The 22,437-nt window shown below is 44.0% G+C and overlaps 1 protein-coding gene across 1 annotated transcript; it reads left to right on the forward strand.

Annotated features, from left to right (window-relative positions):
• The first annotated feature begins 10,876 nt into the window (after positions 1–10,876).
• On the forward strand, positions 10,877–20,255 carry LOC135559090 (E3 ubiquitin-protein ligase RNF114-like). The gene is made up of 6 exons (XM_064993457.1): positions 10,877–11,159; positions 11,812–11,962; positions 12,128–12,234; positions 12,545–12,659; positions 18,708–18,815; positions 18,918–20,255. Exons 1-6 carry the CDS (start codon positions 10,984–10,986, stop codon positions 18,981–18,983), a joined length of 723 nt encoding a protein of 240 aa, XP_064849529.1. The 5' UTR covers positions 10,877–10,983; the 3' UTR covers positions 18,984–20,255.
• The last annotated feature ends 2,182 nt before the right edge of the window (positions 20,256–22,437 follow it).

Consider the following 22,437-nt stretch of genomic DNA (forward strand, 5'->3'; position numbering starts at 1 on the left):
GCAGTGGAGCAGGTCAATGTTAGGTGGATATTACGCTGCAATGAGGTGTGTGTGTTACCTAACAGGCCCTGAGGTAGTGGAGCAGGTCAACGTTAGGTGGATATTACGCTGCAATGAGGTGTGTGTGTTACCTAACAGGCCCTGAGGTAGTGGAGCAGGTCAACGTTAGGTGGATATTACTCTGCAATGAGGTGTGTGTGTTATCTAACAGGCCCTGAGGTAGAGGAGCAGGTCAACGTTAGGTGGATATTACTCTGCAATGAGGTGTGTGTGTTATCTAACAGGCCCTGAGGTAGTGGAGCAGGTCAACGTTAGGTGGATATTACGCTGCAATGAGGTGTGTGTTACCTAACAGGCCCTGAGGTAGTGGAGCAGGTCAACGTTAGGTGGATATTACACTGCAATGAGGTGTGTGTTACCTAACAGGCCCTGAGGTAGTGGAGCAGGTCAACGTTAGGTGGATATTACTCTGCAATGAGGTGTGTGTGTTATCTAACAGGCCCTGAGGTAGTGGAGCAGGTCAACGTTAGGTGGATATTACGCTGCAATGAGGTGTGTTACCTAACAGGCCCTGAGGCAGTGGAGCAGGTCAACGTTTCGGTGGATATTACACTGCAATGAGGTGTGTATGTTACCTAACAGGCCCTGAGGTAGTGGAGCAGGTCAACGTTAGGTGGATAGTATGCTGCAATGAGGTGTGTGTGTTACCTAACAGGCCCTGAGGTAGAGGAGCAGGTCCAAGTTAGGTGGATATTACGCTGCAATGAGGTGTGTTATCTAACAGGCCCTGAGGTAGTGGAGCAGGTCAACGTTAGGTGGATATTACGCTGCAATGAGGTGTGTGTGTTACCTAACAGGCCCTGAGGTAGTGGAGCAGGTCAACGTTAGGTGGATATTACGCTGCAATGAGGTGTGTTACCTAACAGGCCCTGAGGCAGTGGAGCAGGTCAACGTTTCGGTGGATATTACACTGCAATGAGGTGTGTATGTTACCTAACAGGCCCTGAGGTAGTGGAGCAGGTCAACGTTAGGTGGATAGTATGCTGCAATGAGGTGTGTGTGTTACCTAACAGGCCCTGAGGTAGAGGAGCAGGTCCAAGTTAGGTGGATATTACGCTGCAATGAGGTGTGTTATCTAACAGGCCCTGAGGTAGTGGAGCAGGTCAACGTTAGGTGGATATTACGCTGCAATGAGGTGTGTGTGTTACCTAACAGGCCCTGAGGTAGTGGAGCAGGTCAACGTTAGGTGGATATTACGCTGCAATGAGGTGTGTGTGTTATCTAACAGGCCCTGAGGTAGTGGAGCAGGTCCAAGTTAGGTGGATATTACGCTGCAATGAGGTGTGTGTGTTACCTAACAGGCCCTGAGGTAGTGGAGCAGGTCAACGTTAGGTGGATATTACGCTGCAATGAGGTGTGTGTGTTACCTAACAGGCCCTGAGGTAGTGGAGCAGGTCAACGTTAGGTGGATATTACGCTGCAATGAGGTGTGTGTGTTATCTAACAAGCCCTGAGGTAGTGGAGCAGGTCAACGTTAGGTGGATATTAGTCTGCAATGAGGTGTGTGTTATCTAACAGGCCCTGAGGTAGTGGAGCAGGTCAACGTTAGGTGGATATTACGCTGCAATGAGGTGTGTTACCTAACAGGCCCTGAGGCAGTGGAGCAGGTCAACGTTTCGGTGGATATTACACTGCAATGAGGTGTGTATGTTACCTAACAGGCCCTGAGGTAGTGGAGCAGGTCAACGTTAGGTGGATAGTACGCTGCAATGAGGTGTGTGTGTTACCTAACAGGCCCTGAGGTAGTGGAGCAGGTCAACGTTAGGTGGATATTACGCTGCAATGAGGTGTGTGTGTTATCTAACAGCCCCTGAGGTAGTGGAGCAGGTCCAAGTTAGGTGGATATTACGCTGCAATGAGGCGTGTGTGTTACCTAACAGGCCCTGAGGTAGTGGAGCAGGTCAACGTTAGGTGGATATTACGCTGCAATGAGGTGTGTGTTACCTAACAGGCCCTGAGATAGTGGAGCAGGTCAACGTTAGGTGGATATTACACTGCAATGAGGTGTGTGTGTTACCTAACAGGCCCTGAGGTAGTGGAGCAGGTCCAAGTTAGGTGGATATTACGCTGCAATGAGGTGTGTGTGTTACCTAACAGGCCCTGAGGTAGTGGAGCAGGTCAACGTTAGGTGGATATTACGCTGCAATGAGGTGTGTGTGTTACCTAACAGGCCCTGAGGTAGTGGAGCAGGTCAACGTTAGGTGGATATTACACTGCAATGAGGTGTGTGTGTTACCTAACAGGCCCTGTGGTAGTGGAGCAGGTCAACGTTAGGTGGATATTACGCTGCAATGAGGTGTGTTACCTAACAGGCCCTGAGGCATTGGAGCAGGTCAATGTTAGGTGGATATTACTCTGCAATGAGGTGTGTGTGTTATCTAACAGGCCCTGAGGTAGTGGAGCAGGTCAACGTTAGGTGGATATTACGCTGCAATGAGGTGTGTTTACCTAACAGGCCCTGAGGTAGTGGAGCAGGTCAACGTTAGGTGGATAGTACGCTGCAATGAGGTGTGTGTGTTACCTAACAGGCCCTGAGGTAGTGGAGCAGGTCCAAGTTAGGTGGATATTACGCTGCAATGAGGTGTGTGTGTTACCTAACAGGCCCTGAGGTATTGGAGCAGGTCAACGTTAGGTGGATATTACGCTGCAATGAGGTGTGTGTGTTATCTAACAAGCCCTGAGGTAGTGGAGCAGGTCAACGTTAGGTGGATATTACACTGCAATGAGGTGTGTGTTACCTAACAGGCCCTGAGGTAGTGGAGCAGGTCAACGTTAGGTGGATATTACTCTGCAATGAGGTGTGTGTGTTATCTAACAGGCCCTGAGGTAGTGGAGCAGGTCAACGTTAGGTGGATATTACGCTGCAATGAGGTGTGTTACCTAACAGGCCCTGAGGCAGTGGAGCAGGTCAACGTTAGGTGGATATTACGCTGCAATGAGGTGTGTGTGTTACCTAACAGGCCCTGAGGTAGTGGAGCAGGTCAACGTTAGGTGGATATTACGCTGGATTGAGGTGTGTGTGTTACCTAACAGGCCCTGAGGTAGTGGAGCAGGTCAACGTTAGGTGGATATTACTCTGCAATGAGGTGTGTGTGTTATCTAACAGGCCCTGAGGTAGTGGAGCAGGTCAACGTTAGGTGGATATTACGCTGCAATGAGGTGTGTGTTACCTAACAGGCCCTGAGGTAGTGGAGCAGGTCAACGTTAGGTGGATAGTACGCTGCAATGAGGTGTGTGTGTTACCTAACAGGCCCTGAGGTAGTGGAGCAGGTCCAAGTTAGGTGGATATTACGCTGCAATGAGGTGTGTGTTACCTAACAGGCCCTGAGGTATTGGAGCAGGTCAACGTTAGGTGGATATTACGCTGCAATGAGGTGTGTGTGTACCTAACAGGCCCTGAGGTAGTGGAGCAGGTCAACGTTAGGTGGATATTACGCTGCAATGAGGTGTGTGTGTTATCTAACAAGCCCTGAGGTAGTGGAGCAGGTCAACGTTAGGTGGATATTAGTCTGCAATGAGGTGTGTGTGTTATCTAACAGGCCCTGAGGTAGTGGAGCAGGTCAACGTTAGGTGGATATTACGCTGCAATGAGGTGTGTTACCTAACAGGCCCTGAGGCAGTGGAGCAGGTCAACGTTTCGGTGGATATTACACTGCAATGAGGTGTGTATGTTACCTAACAGGCCCTGAGGTAGTGGAGCAGGTCAACGTTAGGTGGATAGTACGCTGCAATGAGGTGTGTGTGTTACCTAACAGGCCCTGAGGTAGTGGAGCAGGTCAACGTTAGGTGGATATTACGCTGCAATGAGGTGTGTGTGTTATCTAACAGCCCCTGAGGTAGTGGAGCAGGTCCAAGTTAGGTGGATATTACGCTGCAATGAGGCGTGTGTGTTACCTAACAGGCCCTGAGGTAGTGGAGCAGGTCAACGTTAGGTGGATATTACGCTGCAATGAGGTGTGTGTTACCTAACAGGCCCTGAGATAGTGGAGCAGGTCAACGTTAGGTGGATATTACACTGCAATGAGGTGTGTGTGTTACCTAACAGGCCCTGAGGTAGTGGAGCAGGTCCAAGTTAGGTGGATATTACGCTGCAATGAGGTGTGTGTGTTACCTAACAGGCCCTGAGGTAGTGGAGCAGGTCAACGTTAGGTGGATATTACGCTGCAATGAGGTGTGTGTGTTACCTAACAGGCCCTGAGGTAGTGGAGCAGGTCAACGTTAGGTGGATATTACACTGCAATGAGGTGTGTGTGTTACCTAACAGGCCCTGTGGTAGTGGAGCAGGTCAACGTTAGGTGGATATTACGCTGCAATGAGGTGTGTTACCTAACAGGCCCTGAGGCAGTGGAGCAGGTCAATGTTAGGTGGATATTACTCTGCAATGAGGTGTGTGTGTTATCTAACAGGCCCTGAGGTAGTGGAGCAGGTCAACTTTAGGTGGATATTACGCTGCAATGAGGTGTGTGTTACCTAACAGGCCCTGAGGTAGTGGAGCAGGTCAACGTTAGGTGGATAGTACGCTGCAATGAGGTGTGTGTGTTACCTAACAGGCCCTGAGGTAGTGGAGCAGGTCCAAGTTAGGTGGATATTACGCTGCAATGAGGTGTGTGTGTTACCTAACAGGCCCTGAGGTATTGGAGCAGGTCAACGTTAGGTGGATATTACGCTGCAATGAGGTGTGTGTTATCTAACAAGCCCTGAGGTAGTGGAGCAGGTCAACGTTAGGTGGATATTACACTGCAATGAGGTGTGTTACCTAACAGGCCCTGAGGTAGTGGAGCAGGTCAACGTTAGGTGGATATTACTCTGCAATGAGGTGTGTGTTATCTAACAGGCCCTGAGGTAGTGGAGCAGGTCAACGTTAGGTGGACATTACGCTGCAATGAGGTGTGTTACCTAACAGGCCCTGAGGCAGTGGAGCAGGTCAACGTTAGGTGGATATTACGCTGCAATGAGGTGTGTGTGTTACCTAACAGGCCCTGAGGTAGTGGAGCAGGTCAACGTTAGGTGGATATTACGCTGGATTGAGGTGTGTGTGTTACCTAACAGGCCCTGAGGTAGTGGAGCAGGTCAACGTTAGGCGGATATTACGCTGCAATGAGGTGTGTGTGTTATCTAACAGGCCCTGAGGTAGTGGAGCAGGTCAACGTTAGGTGGATATTACACTGCAATGAGGTGTGTGTGTTATCTAACAGGCCCTGTTATGAGTGGCAGTGACGAGGATTGTCGGCAGGTGAACTCAGATGGAGCCCTTGGAAAGATGATATCCAAAATTATTATTTTTGGATATAAAGACAAGGCTGTATCAACAAAAAACGGATTGCAACTTGCAAAACATGCGGGAAGAAAATTACAGATGGAGGCGCAACAATTTCCAACTTTGTTCGACATTTGAAGCTGCACAAAGAACGGTAAGTCATGGCAAATATAGCTGACAGCTATATAATTTACATTTACCTTTAAGTCATTTAGCAGACGCTCTTATCCAGAGCGACTTACAAATTGGTGAATTCACCTTCTGACATCCAGTGGAACAGCCACTTTACAATAGTGCATCTAAATCATTTAAGGGGGGTGAGAAGGATTACTTTATCCTATCCTAGGTATTCCTTGAAGAGGTGGGGTTTCAGGTGTCTCCGGGAGGTGGTGATTGACTCCGCTGTCCTGGCGTCGTGAGGGAGTTTGTTCCACCATTGGGGGGCCAGAGCAGCGAACAGTTTTGACTGGGCTGAGCGGGAACTGTACTTCCTCAGTGGTAGGGAGGCGAGCAGGCCAGAGGTGGATGAACGCAGTGCCCTTGTTTGGGTGTAGGGCCTGATCAGAGCCTGGAGGTACTGGGGTGCCGTTCCCATCACAGCTCCGTAGGCAAGCACCATGGTCTTGTAGCGGATGTGAGCTTCAACTGGAAGCCAGTGGAGAGAGCGGAGGAGCGGGGTGACGTGAGAGAACTTGGGAAGGTTGAACACCAGACGGGCTGCGTCGTTCTGGATGAGTTGTAGGGGTTTAATGGCACAGGCAGGAAGCCCAGCCAACAGCGAGTTGCAGTAATCCAGACGGGAGATGACAAGTGCCTGGATTAGGACCTGCGCCGCTTCCTGTGTGAGGCAGGGTCGTACTCTGCGGATGTTGTAGAGCATGAACCTACAGGAACGGGCCACCGCCTTGATGTTAGTTGAGAACGACAGGGTGTTGTCCAGGATCACGCCAAGGTTCTTAGCGCTCTGGGACTTTACTTTTTTTACTACACCAGTATTACTTTACTTGTGTATCATGTAGGCTAACGTAACGTTAAATCAATGAGCCTCCACCCAGTCAGTCAGTGCGGGAACGTGATCATTTAAATATATATATATATATATATATATATATATATATTTAACCTTCATTTAACCAGGTAGGCCAGTTGAGAACAAGTTCTCATTTACAACTGCGACCTGGCCAAGGTAAAGCAAAGCAGTGTTTTAAAAAAAAACTTTTATTTCACCTTTATTTAACCAGGTAGGCTAGTTGAGAACATGTTCTCATTTGCAACTGTGACCTGGCCAAGATAAAGCAATGCAGTGTGACACAGACAACAACACAGAGTTACACATGGAGTAAACAAACAAGCCAATAACACAAACAAGTCAATGACACAGTAGAAAAAAGGAAAAGTGTACAGTGTGTGAAAAGGAATGAGGAGGTAGGCCATAATTAGGCCATAGTTGCGAAGAATTAGAATTTAGCAGATTAACACTGGAGTGATAAATGAGCAGATGATGATGTGCAAGTAGAGATATTGGTGTGCAAAAGAGCAGTGGGTGGGCTATTTACAGATGGACTATGTACAGCTGCAGCGATCGGTTAGCTGCTCAGGTAGCTGATGTTTAAAGTTCGTGAGGGAAATATAAGTCTCCTGCTTCAGAAATTTTTGCAATTCGTTCCAGTCACTGGCAGCAGAGAACTGGAAGGAAATGCAGCCAAATGAGGTGTTGGCTTTGGGGATGATCAGTGAGATATACAGTGGGGCAAAAAAGTATTTAGTCAGCCACCAATTGTGCAAGTTCTCCCACTTAAAAGGATGAGAGAGGCCTGTAATTTTCATCATATGACAGACAAAATTAGAGAGAAAAAATCCAGAAAATCACATTGTAAGGATTTTTTATGAATTTATTTGCAAATGATGGTGGAAAATAAGTATTTGGTCACCTACAAACAAACAAGATTTCTGGCTCTCACAGACCTGTAACTTCTTCTTTAAGAGGCTCCTCTGTCCTCCACTCATTACCTGTATTAATGGCACCTGTTTGAACTTGTTATCAGTATAAAAGACACCTGTCCACAACCTCAAACAGTCACACTCCAAACTCCACTATGGCCAAGACGAGTATTGTGAGCTGTCAAAGGACACCAGAAACAAAATTGTAGACCTGCACTAGGCTGGGAAGACTGAATCTGCAATAGGTAAGCAGCTTGGTTTGAAGAAATCAACTGTGGGAGCAATTATTAGGAAATGGAAGACATACAAGACCACTGATAATCTCCCTCGATCTGGGGCTCCACGCAAGATCTCACCGTGTGGGGTCAAAATGATCACAAGAACGGTGAGCAAAAATCCCAGAACCACAAGGGGGGACCTAGTGAATGACCTGCAGAGAGCTGAGACCAAAGTAACAAAGTCTACCATCAGTAACACACTATGCCGCCAGGGACTCAAATCCTGCAGTGCCAGACGTGTCCCCTGCTTAAGCCAGTACATGTCCAGGCCCATCTAAAGTTTGCTAGAGAGCATTTGGATGATGCAGAAGAAGATTGGGACAATGTCATATGGTCAGATGAAACCAAAATAGAACGTTTTGGTAAAAACTCAACTCGTCGTGTTTGGAGTACAAAAAATGCTGAGTTGCATCCAAAGAACACCATATCTACAGTGAAGCATGGGGGTGGAAACATTATGCTTTGGGGCTGTTTTTCAGCAAAGGGACCAGGACGACTGATCTGTGTAAAGGATGTAAAGGATGTAAAGGAAAGAATGAATGGAGCCATGTATTGTGAGATTTTGAGTGAAAACCTCCTTCCATCAGCAAGGACATTGAAGATGAAACGTGGCTGGGTCTCTCAGCATGACAATGATCCCAAACAAACCGCCCGGGCAACGAATGAGTGGCTTCGTAAGAAGCATTTCAAGGTCCTGAAGTGGCCTAGCCAGTCTCCAGATCTCAACCCCATAGAAAATCTTTGGAGGGAGTTGAAAGTCTGTGTTGCCCAGCAACAGCCCCAAAACATCACTGCCCTAGAGGAGATCTACATGGAGGAATGGGCCAAAATACAAGCAACAGTGTGTGAAAACCTTGTGTAGACTTACAGAAAACGTTTGACCTCTGTCATTGCCAACAAAGGGTATATAACAAAGTATTGAGATAAACTTTATCTTTACCAAATACTTATTTTCCACCATAACTTTCAAATAAATTCATTAAAATTCCTACAATGTGAGTTTCTGGATTTTCTTTTCTGATTTTGTCTGTCATAGATTACAGGCCTCTCTCATCTTTTTAAGAAGGAGAACTTGCACAATTGGTGGCTGATTAAATACTTTTTTGCCCCACTGTACCTGCTGGAATGTGTGCTACGTGTGAGTGTTGTTATCGTGACCAGTGAACTAAGATAAGGCAGAGCTTTAACTAGCATAGGCTTATAGATGACCTAGAGCCAGTGGGTTTGGCGACGAATATGTAGCGAGGGCCAGCCGACGAGAGCATGCAGGTCGCAGTGGTGGGTGGTGTAAGGTGATTTTGAAACAAAACGGATGGCACTGTGATAGACTGCATCCAGTTTGCTGAGTAGCGTATTGGAAGCATTTTGTAAATGACATCGCCGAAGTTGAGGATCGGTAGGATAGTCAGTTTTACGAGGGTAAGTTTAGCAGCATAAGTGAAGGATGTTTTGTTGAGAAACAGGAAGCCAATTCTAGATCTAATTTTGGATTGGAGATGCTTAATGTGGGTCTGGAAGGAGAGTTTACAGTCTAAACAGACACCTAGGTATTTGTAGTTGTCCACATATTCTAGGTCAGAACCGTCCAGAGTAGTGATGTTGAACAGGTGGGCAGGTGCAGGCAGCGATCGGTTGAAGAGCATGCATTTAGTTTTACTTGCATTTAAGAGCAGTTGGAGGCCAAGGAAGGAGAGTTGTATGTCATTGAAGCTCGTCTGGAGGTTAGTTAGCACAGTGTCCAAATAAGAGCCAAAAGTATACAGAATGGTTGTGTCTGCGTAGAAGTGGATCAGGGAATCTCCCGGAGCAAGAGCAACATCATTGATGTATACAGAGAAGAGAGTCGTCCTGAGAATTGAACTCTGTGGCACCCCCATAGAGACTGCCAGAGGCCCGGACAATAGGCCCTCCGATTTGACACACTGAACTCTATCAGAGAAGTAGTTGGTGGATCAGGCGAGGCAGTCATTTGAGAAACCAAGGCTGTTGAGTTTGCCGATAAGAATGTGGTGATTGGCAGAGTGGAAAGCCTTGGCCAGGTCCATGAATACGGCTGCACAGTATTGTCTCTTATCGATGGCAGTTATGGTTATAGTTTAGGACCTTGAGTGTGGCTGAGATGCACCAATGACCAGCTCGGAAACCAGATTGCATAGCGGAGAAGGTACTATAAATCTCCACTATAAAAAGCATCTAGACATTATTTAACATTTCTTTTCGACTAACATTTAGTTTTCAACATTGGATATTTGTATAAACCTTGCTTTCTGTCTCTCCAACACTTGCTACATTGTTTCAATTTTCAAATTCGATCTCCAGCTGTCCCGTAGTAATGAATGTGTAGAAGTTGGGTAGGAGACAGACAGGCAGCGTTTCTCAGCCAGTCAAAATCATGAATCAGATGGCATAATTTTTATGGATATATACAAAGACATGTCAATTTACAAAAGGTAAAACGAAATGAAGTGCAGCTAGTTTGCAGTCTTTACAGCTTCCATGTTTGAAGTGATTGTGTTAGCTGTGTTGTCAGCTAGCTCTCCTGAACTACTCTCCTGAACTTTTGACTTGACTGTAAGTTAGCCGTATTTGGCTAGCTAGCAAACAAGGGATACGATCGTTGCCAGCCAGTATGGCAATTGAACATTTAGAACAAACAACTGGGTTGCATCCATAGATACAGAAAACCAAGACTGAACGACTGGGTCACGTCCATAGATACAGAACAACAAGACTGAACGACTGGGACGCGTCACATGATACAGAACAACACGACTGAACGACTGGGTCCGTCCATAGATACAGCACCAATAGAATGAACGATTGGGTCACGTCCATAGATACAGAACTACAAGACTGAAGGACTGGGTCGCGTCCATAGATACAGAACAACAAGACTGAACGAATGGGACGCGTCCATAGACACAGAAGAACAAGACTGAACGACTGGGTTGCGTCCCTAGAAACAGAACCGATAGAACAAACAACTAGTTGGCTTGGGGAGCAACCCTAGATTTGTGTCGGGACTATATCTTGTGGAAGGATGAAATAGTATGAATAAATTAATCAAAATAACGTTAATGAAAATATGTCAATCATTATTTAAATATATTGGTAACCCGTATAAAAGTTATATTGCCCTCGAAGCCGGTGTTTGGAGTATATATTGACACAGTTTGACGGCACTCGACTTCTCTGGACTAACAACACCCTTGCCAATATATCCTACAAACACTGTCTTCTCCGGCATTACCATTGTACTGTACACACCCGTAGCAAAATATTTTCGAAAAGGTTTTGCAACAAAGAGAGTTTCTATTGGAGAAATCCAGGAAGGTCCCGCCCTGTTTCGTTCCGTTTGCTTCTGTTTGGTTTCCAGTGAATACACCCCTGCTGAACACAGCTCAAGATGACCAAATCTGTCAAACTTCAACAGCAAAAAAGCTAGGGATGCTCCTCCTTTTCACCACCCGACAGAGAAGAGAAGAAATGGCGATGCTAGGGTCTTTTAGCTCCGCACAGCAGAATAAAAATGTTTCTGGGGGCGACAGGGACGGGACAGAGTTCGTATGTCCGGTTTGTCTCGAGATTTTCGATAGCCCTGTTACAACACAATGTGGACATACGTGAGTATCTTTACACAAATATCAAATTTTGTCTGTGAACGTAGCTAGCTAGACATCATCCAAGTTCAAGCTAACGAGCTTGTCTGGCGTCAACCAGCAAGATACCTGTGTTGTGAGCTGGCTAGCTAAGGGATTGAACATGTATGTGATCCGGCAAGCTAACTTACTGACAGGAAATCATATTTAACTTGCCATTTAATGTTTCCTTTTGGCTTTCAATGTTATATGTTGGTAATATATTTGCATGTTCATAAATCTATGCTTTACTTTCAGTTTTGTTTACATCAAGAAATGGGCTTCAATTGAATTGTGGCCTTTGTAGTTAAATTATATTAGAAATGCATTCTGTAGATATGTAAAGAACTACAACGCCCAATGTCCTCAGCGGACAGGTCTTTCGTTTGTATCAGGAAGTGAATTTATCAACAAAACACATTCTACTCGTACCGTCCTCTAATTTCACAGAGTGAAGAAAGCAATTGTCAGTGAGGAACATAGTGGTTCAATAATCAACAGCAAAGTTTGGTTTTGTCATACCAGACGTCTAAGTTTCGTTTTCCTTCTGTAATACGATGGCTCTATGTTTGCTTTCATTTTAGCCTATGAATGACTTGCAACATCTCGATCTCCTTTCCCTTCTCCCTCCACCCAGGTTTTGTCAAAGTTGTCTGCAGGAGTGCCTGCGGCCCCAGAAGCCAGTGTGTGCCGTGTGTAGGGCACCATTGGGCCACTGGGCCAAAGCCACTGACCTAGAGGCCCTCATACACACCTCAATGGCGGCCTGCAAGGGCTGTGGAGCACAGGTGTGTGTGTCCAGCAGTCTGTCAGTTTGTAAAACAATGTGAATAGTCAAAGGAATTAAGATAAGTGAGTGAATGCTCTATTATAAATGTGGATAAGTCTGTCTATGTTTTTAAATAAAGTGCACTACCATTAGCATTGATGCCTTGTGTTTTCTCGACATTCAGGTGGGTCTATCCCAGATGAGAGGCCACACGGCAGCATGCTCCAAGTACCAGGAGTATATTGAGGAGGGGGTCAGGACCACTGCCCAGACCCAGCCTAACATTATTGGGTGAGAAGTGGAGGATGGTGGTACAGCAGCTTTGATATGCTGTGCAATTATCCATATATGGTCATAGTGTAATATTCTCTGCCTCTCAGTATGTGTTAATCAACCCATCTTTATAGGTTCTCAACTTTGTAATGGCTCTCAATATCCTAATGTATTTATTGACTGGTGGCTTTGACTTTTGCATAAACGCTGTGATTGGGTTTCATGGAAATAACACAAACCCAGAGGGATCATGGTTATATAATATATACAAAAGAGCCCTAAACATATCCAGTGACGTCCTCATTCCACTTCTCCTCTGTCTCCCCAGCCCTATGCCGAACCGCTTCACTTTCTCATGCCCCTACTGTAACTACCAGAACCTGGACCAGGACGGCCTGGTGGAGCACTGCACTTCCCAGCATGCCCGGGACACGCGCCACGTGGTAAGGGGTCTTCAGTGAAACATGACTCACCTGACAATTAGTTTCCCTCAAGCATTTTTCATTGATTGTTTGAAACGTGAGGACAAAGATGGTGTGTTACTGTTAGCTATGTCTATGATGGCTTGACTCAGCCAGTAACATGAGATGCAGAGAGGGGGAGAAATAAGCATGAGCTTGACAGAAAGTCAAGAGCGAGGGAGAAAGTAAGAAGGGAAATTAAATGGGGATGGCTTGTAAAATCCGGTACTAAGGGCCCTGTGAGAGAGTGTGAAAGAGTCTATTGCGCTGCTTCACTATGCTCATCCGTCATTCTGTACCTGCCAGAGTGTCATGGTCATAGATAGCGGCTTCCAAGAAACACGGAGTGAGGTGGTGGAGGTTGGGGGGCATGAGAATGTCTAGTTCTGTAACGGTGTTTCCGTTAGCCGGTAATTGACCCATTAGCTGGTAATTGATGGTTTGTGGCTGATAAAAATACATAAACTTATAAAGGTGTCAACTGGTACCGGCCCGTGACCGACTGAGAAGTGTTCAAGTATTTGTATATATTCATGGCATATCATCCCATCGTCAGGTTAATCATCTTGGGCTGACTCAAACCAGGAACCTGTACAGCCATATACAGTGGTTGATTAAATCCCCCCCCCCCATCAATACCCCATAATGACAAAGCAAAAACAGATTTAAAAAAAAAATCCTTGCAAATGCATAAAAAAATAATTAACGGAAATATCACATTTTCGCAAATATTCAGACATTTTACTCAGTACTTTGTTGAAGCACCTTTGGCAGCGATTACAGCCTCAAGTCTTCTTGGGTGTGACGCTGTAAACTTGGCACCTGTATTTGGGAGTTTCTCCCATTCTTCTTTGCAGATCCTCTCAAGCTCTGTCAGGTTGGATGAGGAGTGTTGCTGCACAACTATTTTCAGGTAGCTCCAGAGATGTTCCATCAGGTTCAAGTCCGGGCTCTGGCATGGCCACTCAAAGACATTGAGGCTTGTCCCAAAGTCTTGTCTTGGCTGTGTACTTAGGACCGTTGTCCTGTTGGAAGGTGAACCTTTGCCCCAGTCTGAGGTTTTGAGCGCTCTGGAGCGGGTTTTCATCAAGGATCTCGCTGTACTTTGCTCCGTTCATTTTTCTCTCAATCCTGACTAGTCGACCACTCCCTACCGCTGAAAAACATCCCCACAGCATGATGCTGCCACCACTATACTTAACCTTAGGGATGGTCCAAGGTATATATATATAGGCCTGATTTGTTGGAGTGCTGCAGATGTAACAGTATAGACTTTACGTCCGTCCCATCGCCCCGACCTGGGCGCGAACCAGGGACGCTCTGCACACATTAACAGTCACCCTCGAAGCATCGTTACCCATCGCTCCACAAAAGCCGTGGCCCTTGCAGAGCAAGGGGAACCACTACTTCAAGGTCTCAGAGCGAGTGACGTCACCGATTGAAAGGCTACCAGCGCGCACCACCGCTAACTAGCTAGCCATTTCACATCGGCTACACAGACATGGTTGTCGTTCTGGAAGGTTCTCCCATCTCCACAGAGGAACTCAGTCACTCTGTCAGAGTGACTATCTGGTTCTTGGTCACCTCCCTGACCAAGGATGATCAATGGAAATAGGATGCATCTGAGCTCAGTTTCGGGTCTCATTACTTATGCAAATAAGGAAGTTTTGTTTATTTTTAAATAACCTGTTTTCACTTTTTCATGATGGGGTATTGTGTGTAGATTAATAAACTATTAATTTAATACATTTTAGAATAAGGCTGTAATGTAACAAAATGTGGAAAAAGTCAAGGGGTCTGAATACTTTCCAAATGCACCGTATCCAATATAGTCTTAAATCAATTTATCCATTGAACAAATGTTTAATACGATGGCTAAATACACCTTCTAACACTAGATAACTAATTAAACATTGCTATAACTTACTCAATAACACTGATTATTTTACCAGACTCTCAACATTTTCCTTTCTTTCTCTACCAACCACCTTGATTCGGTCTTATGTAGCAACATTTGAAATTGTGTTTTTTACATTGGATAAAAGTAGAGACTCCGAGCTAGAACATGGTATATCATACACTGCAGTTGAGGAACAATGGGAAAGTTATTCTGCGTTGAACACTAATAAACTTTTGATAAACTCACTTTTGAGTAAATGGCCTTTCAATGTTTTGGTACACCTACTGGAGAGCTCTTCTTTGTCGACACCCATTCAGTATCATTCACACCCTTTTAAGCCTTAGCCCCATCCATCTCTTTTAAGGATTCACATGTGAGGTCATGTGCTAAACAGAGTATTTTTGTAAATAACCAAAGATTTCAAGACTAAAAGTGGTAAGTAGTAGCCTACAACAAGGAAGAACACCAGGTAAAAATACACTATCTGGTCCTTAGCCTATATCCTAATCTGACCTTTGCGCCGGTTCTGTTGTTCTGGTAAACACACAGTATATGAAATAACATCTAAGTGTATTTGTCACATGCACAGGATACAGAAGGTGTGAACGGTGAAATGGTTGATATCAAAAACAAAGTGTCCAGATAAAAATATTTAATAATTATTAGATGACGCTTATCTGACACATGTTCATGAAATACAATAGATTACCGTATTCACACCTGGCTAATTTAATCATCTGGCAAAGTGGAGTCTCTTGTTCAGGTAGGTAAACAATGAACCGGCATAATCCCAACTCCTACTCCTACCAATACAAACATTGTCATGTCTTTAGCTTTAGTATTAATCTGCAGGCAGCTATCACTATTTTCCAACTGATCTGTCAATAGCGCTTGCTAAATTCATGGCATCAATGTTGTTGAGAAAATAAACAAAACTTTTGTAGTTCTCGATGGCTATTGTGATATCTTTCAAAACAATGTGTTCGAAAGGAAAATAAACACATACTGACAGAAGCTACATGGCAGACCAATCCAAATTCATCTTCCGGTCTTTTTCCGTGTCTAAACCAACTAGGCTCGTAATTTAATAATTGTATTTGTATTTACGGATGGAATACACGTTTGTTATTAAAGCATTTCTGCACTCTGTGTATTCTGTCACTCAGCGGCTTCATCACAGGGAAACCCATCTTTTATGTTCTGGGTTTTTCTAGGTCGCACAGCAAGATATTTACCAGACTGGAATGTCTTGTGTCAACTTGAGCTAGCAAACGTTAGCTAGCGAGGTTAGCTAAGAGAACTTGCAGTAATTAAATTGGCTACCAATAAAGATACTTATATACAAGTCCAGGTGCCTACCCAACAGTTGCTTAAAATGATATTCCACTTCACAGCTGCTTCAAGAAAACATTTACTCAAATAGTCAGCCTGAAACTGATCATTTGAATCTACAGTGTGCTTAAGTTATTACTGTAAAGAACGTGTTATACAGAGTAATTTTTACAAGAGGCTTCCAATTACAGTTAATACCAGTATTTTCCTACATTTTACCCATAATACCGTGCACTCTACAGAATTTATGTTGGTGTACCTGAAGACGTCATGATTATTACCCCTGTTAATTGAGTGGCCATTGTTTTGCAAACTCTGCCATAACGTCCTGTAGCAGTAGGCCTAACAGCGGGAACATGGCTAAAACTGGAAAATACAAAATATAATTTCATGGGGCCCCTTAGTAGTTTATTTACCATTATTTGACAAGGTACGGTATATTGAGAAAAACATCTCTTGAAACTGTACAACTGTTCTGCCTGCGGGGCTATGGAATCCTGACCTGCTCACCTGACGGGCTACCTGTCCCAGACCTGCTGTTTTCAACTCTCTAGAGACAGCAGGAGTGGTAGAGATACTCTTAATGATCGGCTATGGAATCCTGACCTGCTCACCTGACGGGCTACCTGTCCCAGTGCTACCTGTTCAACTCTCTAGAGACAGCAGGAGTGGTAGAGATACTCTTAATGATCGGCTATGGAATCCTGACCTGCTCACCTGACGGGCTACCTGTCCCAGTGCTACCTGTTCAACTCTCTAGAGACAGCAGGAGTGGTAGAGATACTCTTAATGATCGGCTATGGAATCCTGACCTGCTCACCTGACGGGCTACCTGTCCCAGTGCTACCTGTTCAACTCTCTAGAGACAGCAGGAGTGGTAGAGATACTCTTAATGATCGGCTATGGAATCCTGACCTGCTCACCTGACGGGCTACCTGTCCCAGTGCTACCTGTTCAACTCTCTAGAGACAGCAGGAGCGGTAGAGATACTCTTAATGATCGGCTATGAAAAGCCAACTGACATTTACTCCCAAGGTGCTGACTTGCTGCACCCTCGACAACTACTGTGATTATTATTATCTATTTGACCATGCAGGTCATTTATGAACATTTGAACATCCTGGCCATGTTCTGTTTTATAATCTCCACCCAGTACAGCCAGAAGAGGACTGGCCACCCCTCATAGCCTGGTTCCTCTCTATGTTTCTTCCTAGGTTTTGGCCTTTCTAGGGAGTTTTTCCTAGCCACCGTGCTTCAACACCTGCATTGCTTGCTGTTTGGGGTTTTAGGCTGGGTTTCTGTACAGCACTTTGAGATATCAGCTGATGTACGAAGGGCTATATAAATACATTTGATTTGATCTTGTACACCAAGGACCCAGGAAAGAGTTGCATGTTAGAGGATAAGAGAAGATATTTAAAAGCTAGAAATAATGAATTGTTTGCGGCGTTTAATTTTTGTATTTTTTGCTAAAAGAGGTTGGAGACCCCTGCTCTAATCTAATGCCTGGTTGAGTAGCTATCTGTTGTTAAAAACAGTGCAAATCAAACTAGCTAGCTACTGTACCAAGGCTGAAAGCACAGACAAGAAAAATGAGGTGACAGGATAGAGGGAGACGTGCAAGGAACCAACGGGGTCTAAGAACACTAGGGAGGATCATGTTACAGGATGTGGTAATGTAAAGTGCAAACCTGTTCAGCGTCCCCTTCTGTATGGACCAGGAGTGCTCAGAGATACCTGTCCCAGTGCTACCTGTTCAACTCGAGACTGGCTATTCAGGGGTCTAAGAACACTGTAGAGAGGATCATGTTACAGAATGTGGTAATGTAAAGCAAACCTAGCGTCCCCTTCTGTATGTGGCTATTCAGGGGTCTAAGAACACAGTAGAGAGGATCATGTTACAGGATGTGGTAATGTAAGACAGCAAACCTAGCGTCCCCTTCTGTATGTGGCTATTCAGGGGTCTAAGAACACAGTAGAGAGGATCATGTTACAGAATGTGGTAATGTACAGCAGGAGCAAATACCTAGCGTCCCCTTCTGTATGTGGCTATTCAGGGGTCTAAGAACACAGTAGAGAGGATCATGTTACAGGATGTGGTAATGTAAAGCAAACCTAGCTGTCCCCTTCTGTATGTGGCTATTCAGGGGTCTAAGAACACAGTAGAGAGGATCATGTTACAGGATGTGGTAATGTAAAAAACCTAGCGTCCCCTTCTGTATGTGGCTATTCAGGGGTCTAAGAACACTAGGGAGGATCATGTTACAGGATGTGGTAATGTAAAGCAAACCTAGCGTCCCCTTCTGTATGTGGCTATTCAGGGGTCTAAGAACACTGTAGAGAGGATCATGTTACAGGATGTGGTAATGTAAAGCAAACCTAGCGTCCCCTTCTGTATGTGGCTATTCAGGGGTCTAAGTACACTGTAGAGAGGATCATGTTACATAATGTGGTAATGTAAAAGCAAACCTAGCGTCCCCTTCTGTATGTGGCTATTCAGGGGTCTAAGAACACTGTAGAGAGGATCATGTTACAGAATGTGTGTGTTACTCCAAAAACAGGCATAGCGCTACGCACCTTTTAGATTTCATGAGACCGCATTCAAAAGGGTTTCTATTGGGATAAGGCCAGTGACAATCTGGCCGGACATTTGACAGCGTGAGTGTGCATGTTTACTGCTGCTTTAACACAGTATGTGATGTTTTGTCTATTACTGCTTTATGTTACATGTGAAGTCAAGCTAAAGTCCCATCTGTGTCCAGAGATGAACGAAGAAGTTATATTCTGTTGTCTTGCAGGTGTGTCCTATCTGTGCCTCTATGCCTTGGGGGGACCCCAACTACAGAAGCGCTGACTTCTTCCAGCACCTAAAGATTAGACACACCTTCTCTTATGACACCTTTGTGGTAAGTGGGCCTTAAGACACACTGGTCACAATTCAGTTATTGTTTTCGGGACCTCCTGTAAAGAAAATCTTTTATTAATGCCTTGCTTTTCTTTCTCTCCAGGACTACTCCACAGACGAACACACTATGATCCAGGAGGCTCTACAACGCTCCCTCATGGAGAACTGAGGTGGTGTCTGCCTTGAGGAAGGAGGAAAAGGTGGCTTTGAGGGAACATATAGTTGCACTGCACCATCATTGAACTGGGCTAGTGGTGTAACCATAGGAAAAAGAATAGTAAGGCTGCATAACCAGGAAGCTTTGAGGCCTACCAAGCAACTCCTCTTATCACTTTACAATTATCATTCCAACATAAATAAAACAATACAAGTTAAACAGTTTATGTGCTTTCTGGTATAGAAGTGGAGTGATGTCCCTGTGTCTCTCTCCGAAGAAGTGTTGTGTTGTTAGACCGTTCATAATTCTGCTGAATCATGACTATTTCATCTGTTCATTGTTAGCATTGTCATATAGGCCTACTGAACCGGAGACTTCCACAGTTGTTTGTTTTCTACTGTTATGACTTGATCCTGCAAAGAGAGGTTTAACCACTGGGTGGCTACCTTTTGCCAACAAAATGCAACGATAACATAGAGGACTCATCTTTCTATCTGTGCCATTTTAGAATCTGACAGCATGGGCATTGCCTTTTTGAGGCTTCCATTTGAAAGTAGTCCGTTTTCTTCTTCACGATTGGCTGATCCCTCCTGATGACCCAGTTGGACACGACTCCAACAGGGTCACCAGGAAGGATTAGCCAATGAAGTTGGAAGTCCCACCCAGTTGACTATATTAAAATGGTGGAAGCCTTTAATTGCACTGCCATGCTAATGTGGCCTTTTGGCCACTAAAGGCCTCTGTCATTCCCTATAGATGAGACATTGCTCCTCAATGCAAGCAATCATTGTAAAGTGTAAACTGCCAGTAACTATTATTCCGGGAGGAATGTGTACTCCAAGATGTGTTACTTCTGCTGATGAGAAGCGATGTGTTCCCTGTAGTTTGACATTGTTTACTCACAGCTGTTTTTATCTTAATACCAAATCATTTCTAGGTAACAATTAAGTACCTTACTGTGATTGTTTTCAATTAAAATGGTCAAAAACAAATGGCTTCTTAGCAAAGAGCAATTTCAAGCAAGAATTTTCCTAGGACTGTCGGAGTGGGAGAATTGAAAACTAGCTGGGTTTGGCAGAGGATCGAACGCTCTAACCTATTGGTCTATTAACTAATTTACCACCTGGTGATATCACCAGGCAGGCCAAAACTCCTCCCACCAAAACAGGCTGCAAGTTTTTTCAAACTGCTCTTTCACTGAAAGGGCATTATCATTTTCACAATATTATTCCAACCTCATGGTGTAGAAATATATAAAACATGAAAATCAAGTTTTTTACTGCACTGGGCCTTTAAGTGTTTTTGTCTTTTTTCCTGTATACTTTTAGATTTTCTCCAAAGTAGAGACATGGGTCTCGTGTGTGTGCCTTGTGAGAGCCTATGCTGGTGGAGGCTCCAGTCTGAGTGTTGGACTTCGATGCATGTGTCAAAGGAGCCCTATTATTTCAATGTGGCATCCCTCTGTGTAATCTCTCATGGTTTCCCATGCGCATGCTACACCCCCCTCCTGGTAGATGATGTTCATTTGAGAATCGAATTCATATAGCATTGACAAGTTAAGATATTAAATAAGAACCTAATACAGCCGGGCAGTATATATGTTGTTTATAATTGGACAATTGGATTTGATTACCCATGTTTGGCCAGAGGAGGGCAGTAGAGCCACACCACCCAGTAAACTTTGGAGGCAGGGTCTCATTTCCAGAATCTGGAGCAGTGGTCTTCAAATCTAGTCTTGCTATTGTGAGTGCAGGCTTGTGTTCCAGTCCAGTACTTACATACACACACACATGTTTTGAATAATCAACTAATCATGGTCTTTAATATGGACCACGATCAACCATATTAGATGTAGCACTGGGATGGAACAAAAGCCTGCATATCTTGTACTCCACGGTTACACCCTTGCTTTGTCAGAGCTGGGTGGCTTTCAATAGCAGCAAAATATAACATATTTAGAAAAGGGGAGGGCACTAATTTGTTGAATAAGGACATTTTCTTTTCCATTTCAAAATGTTTTCGCCTATTTTCTGGTACTCCTGAACATGACCATTAATATTGATGGTGAACATTTAGTAAGATTCAGATAGATCACTAAAGAAGGGTCTTTATTTGTGAAATGATATTTCCTTAATAAATAATTTGCTCTACCTTTGGAGAGATACTATATCTTCCACTTTTACAGTGCTTTCACTTCATGCCGGAGTTACTGCCACAAGTTCATAAAAGATACATCAATGTTAGTTTTAATACAACAGTCATGAATGGCCAAGGAATAGAACTGAGCATTTAGTTATTTTTGAGGTCAGTTTCGGTTTGATTATTGAAAAAAATTATCAGTTTTCGATAACAAAACCCCCCCCCCACATTAAATGTACTATGCATTTGTGGGTTGAATGCTGTATCAACATAGAATAAAATAATTAAAGTCCCATGATGGTAGTGACTGCCCACAACGGCTTATAATCTATTAACCATTTATTCACGACTTTAAAATATTTCAGTTGTATATATTACTTTTGTTTTATTTCATTACTTTATTTCATTCTAAGTCATCTCATCTCCATAGAGCTGCTGGCTGACAAAATCAGAATGTAGTTTTTTCAAAGTAAATAAGGCAGACTTTTATGACTGCTGAAACCAACTATCAATCACTTAGATCATGTATTTCCAGGTAGAGATGCCTCATGAACCAACTGCTCTCTCTCCTCTCGCATTCTTATATCTCCTCTCTGTGTTTGTCCCACACTAACCTAAAGTAGCAGGCATAAAAGAAACAGACAGACTGGACAATGGATTATGATCATTGTAGTTAATTACCACTTGTTCTGTGGTAAAATGTGTAGAATATTGGCCTGTTGGAAAATACAACTCCCCATTACATTGCACAGTTCGGGCTTGATCTGATTTATCTCTGGAGAAACTGGGCAATGTGGCCTTCAGCTCACAGAAAAAAAACTAAATGGAATTCAAATAATTGAACCGACGTCTGTCAATTAGTTGTTTAAAAAAATTAAAAATAATATACATTTCAAATAATCGCTCAGCACTTCTAAGGATGTCAATTTGTTGTTTAAAAAAACAAAAAATAAATGTATCCGCGCTACCAAGGAAACCAGGATGGAAGTTAAAAACGTGAGGCCTTTCTAGGTCTGGAATGTGTAGGAAGCAGAGGAAAATAATATGACTAACATTGAAATCTGAAGATTTACGTTCTTGCCTGCTTTTTAAATCTTAAGTTGTAAAGACTGTAAAGAAAATGTTGAACAATCAATCAATCAATAGCTCGGTTAATACGTATGTTTTTGGAACATTCATTGTTCATTGTAATTTTGGTGCAGCTACCAACATCTAAGTGATCCTTGCATTTGAAATCTACCAAAAAAAAAATAAGAAAATTATTGTCACATACACCTGATTGGTGTAGTGAATGTGTTGTTACCATGGGTGCAACTTTGGTTTTAGA

Source organism: Oncorhynchus masou, chromosome 17, assembly GCF_036934945.1.
Source record: "Oncorhynchus masou masou isolate Uvic2021 chromosome 17, UVic_Omas_1.1, whole genome shotgun sequence".
NCBI lineage: Eukaryota > Metazoa > Chordata > Actinopteri > Salmoniformes > Salmonidae > Oncorhynchus > Oncorhynchus masou.

Excerpts from the sequence above, each read along its gene's own strand:
- LOC135559090 (XM_064993457.1), top strand. The coding sequence starts at position 10,984 with ATGCTCCTCCTTTTCACCACCCGACAGAGAAGAGAAGAAATGGCGATG. Across the intron at positions 11,160-11,811 it reads ACAACACAATGTGGACATAC|GTTTTGTCAAAGTTGTCTGC; the intron begins GTGAGTATCTTT and ends CCCTCCACCCAG. Across the intron at positions 11,963-12,127 it reads GCAAGGGCTGTGGAGCACAG|GTGGGTCTATCCCAGATGAG; the intron begins GTGTGTGTGTCC and ends CTCGACATTCAG.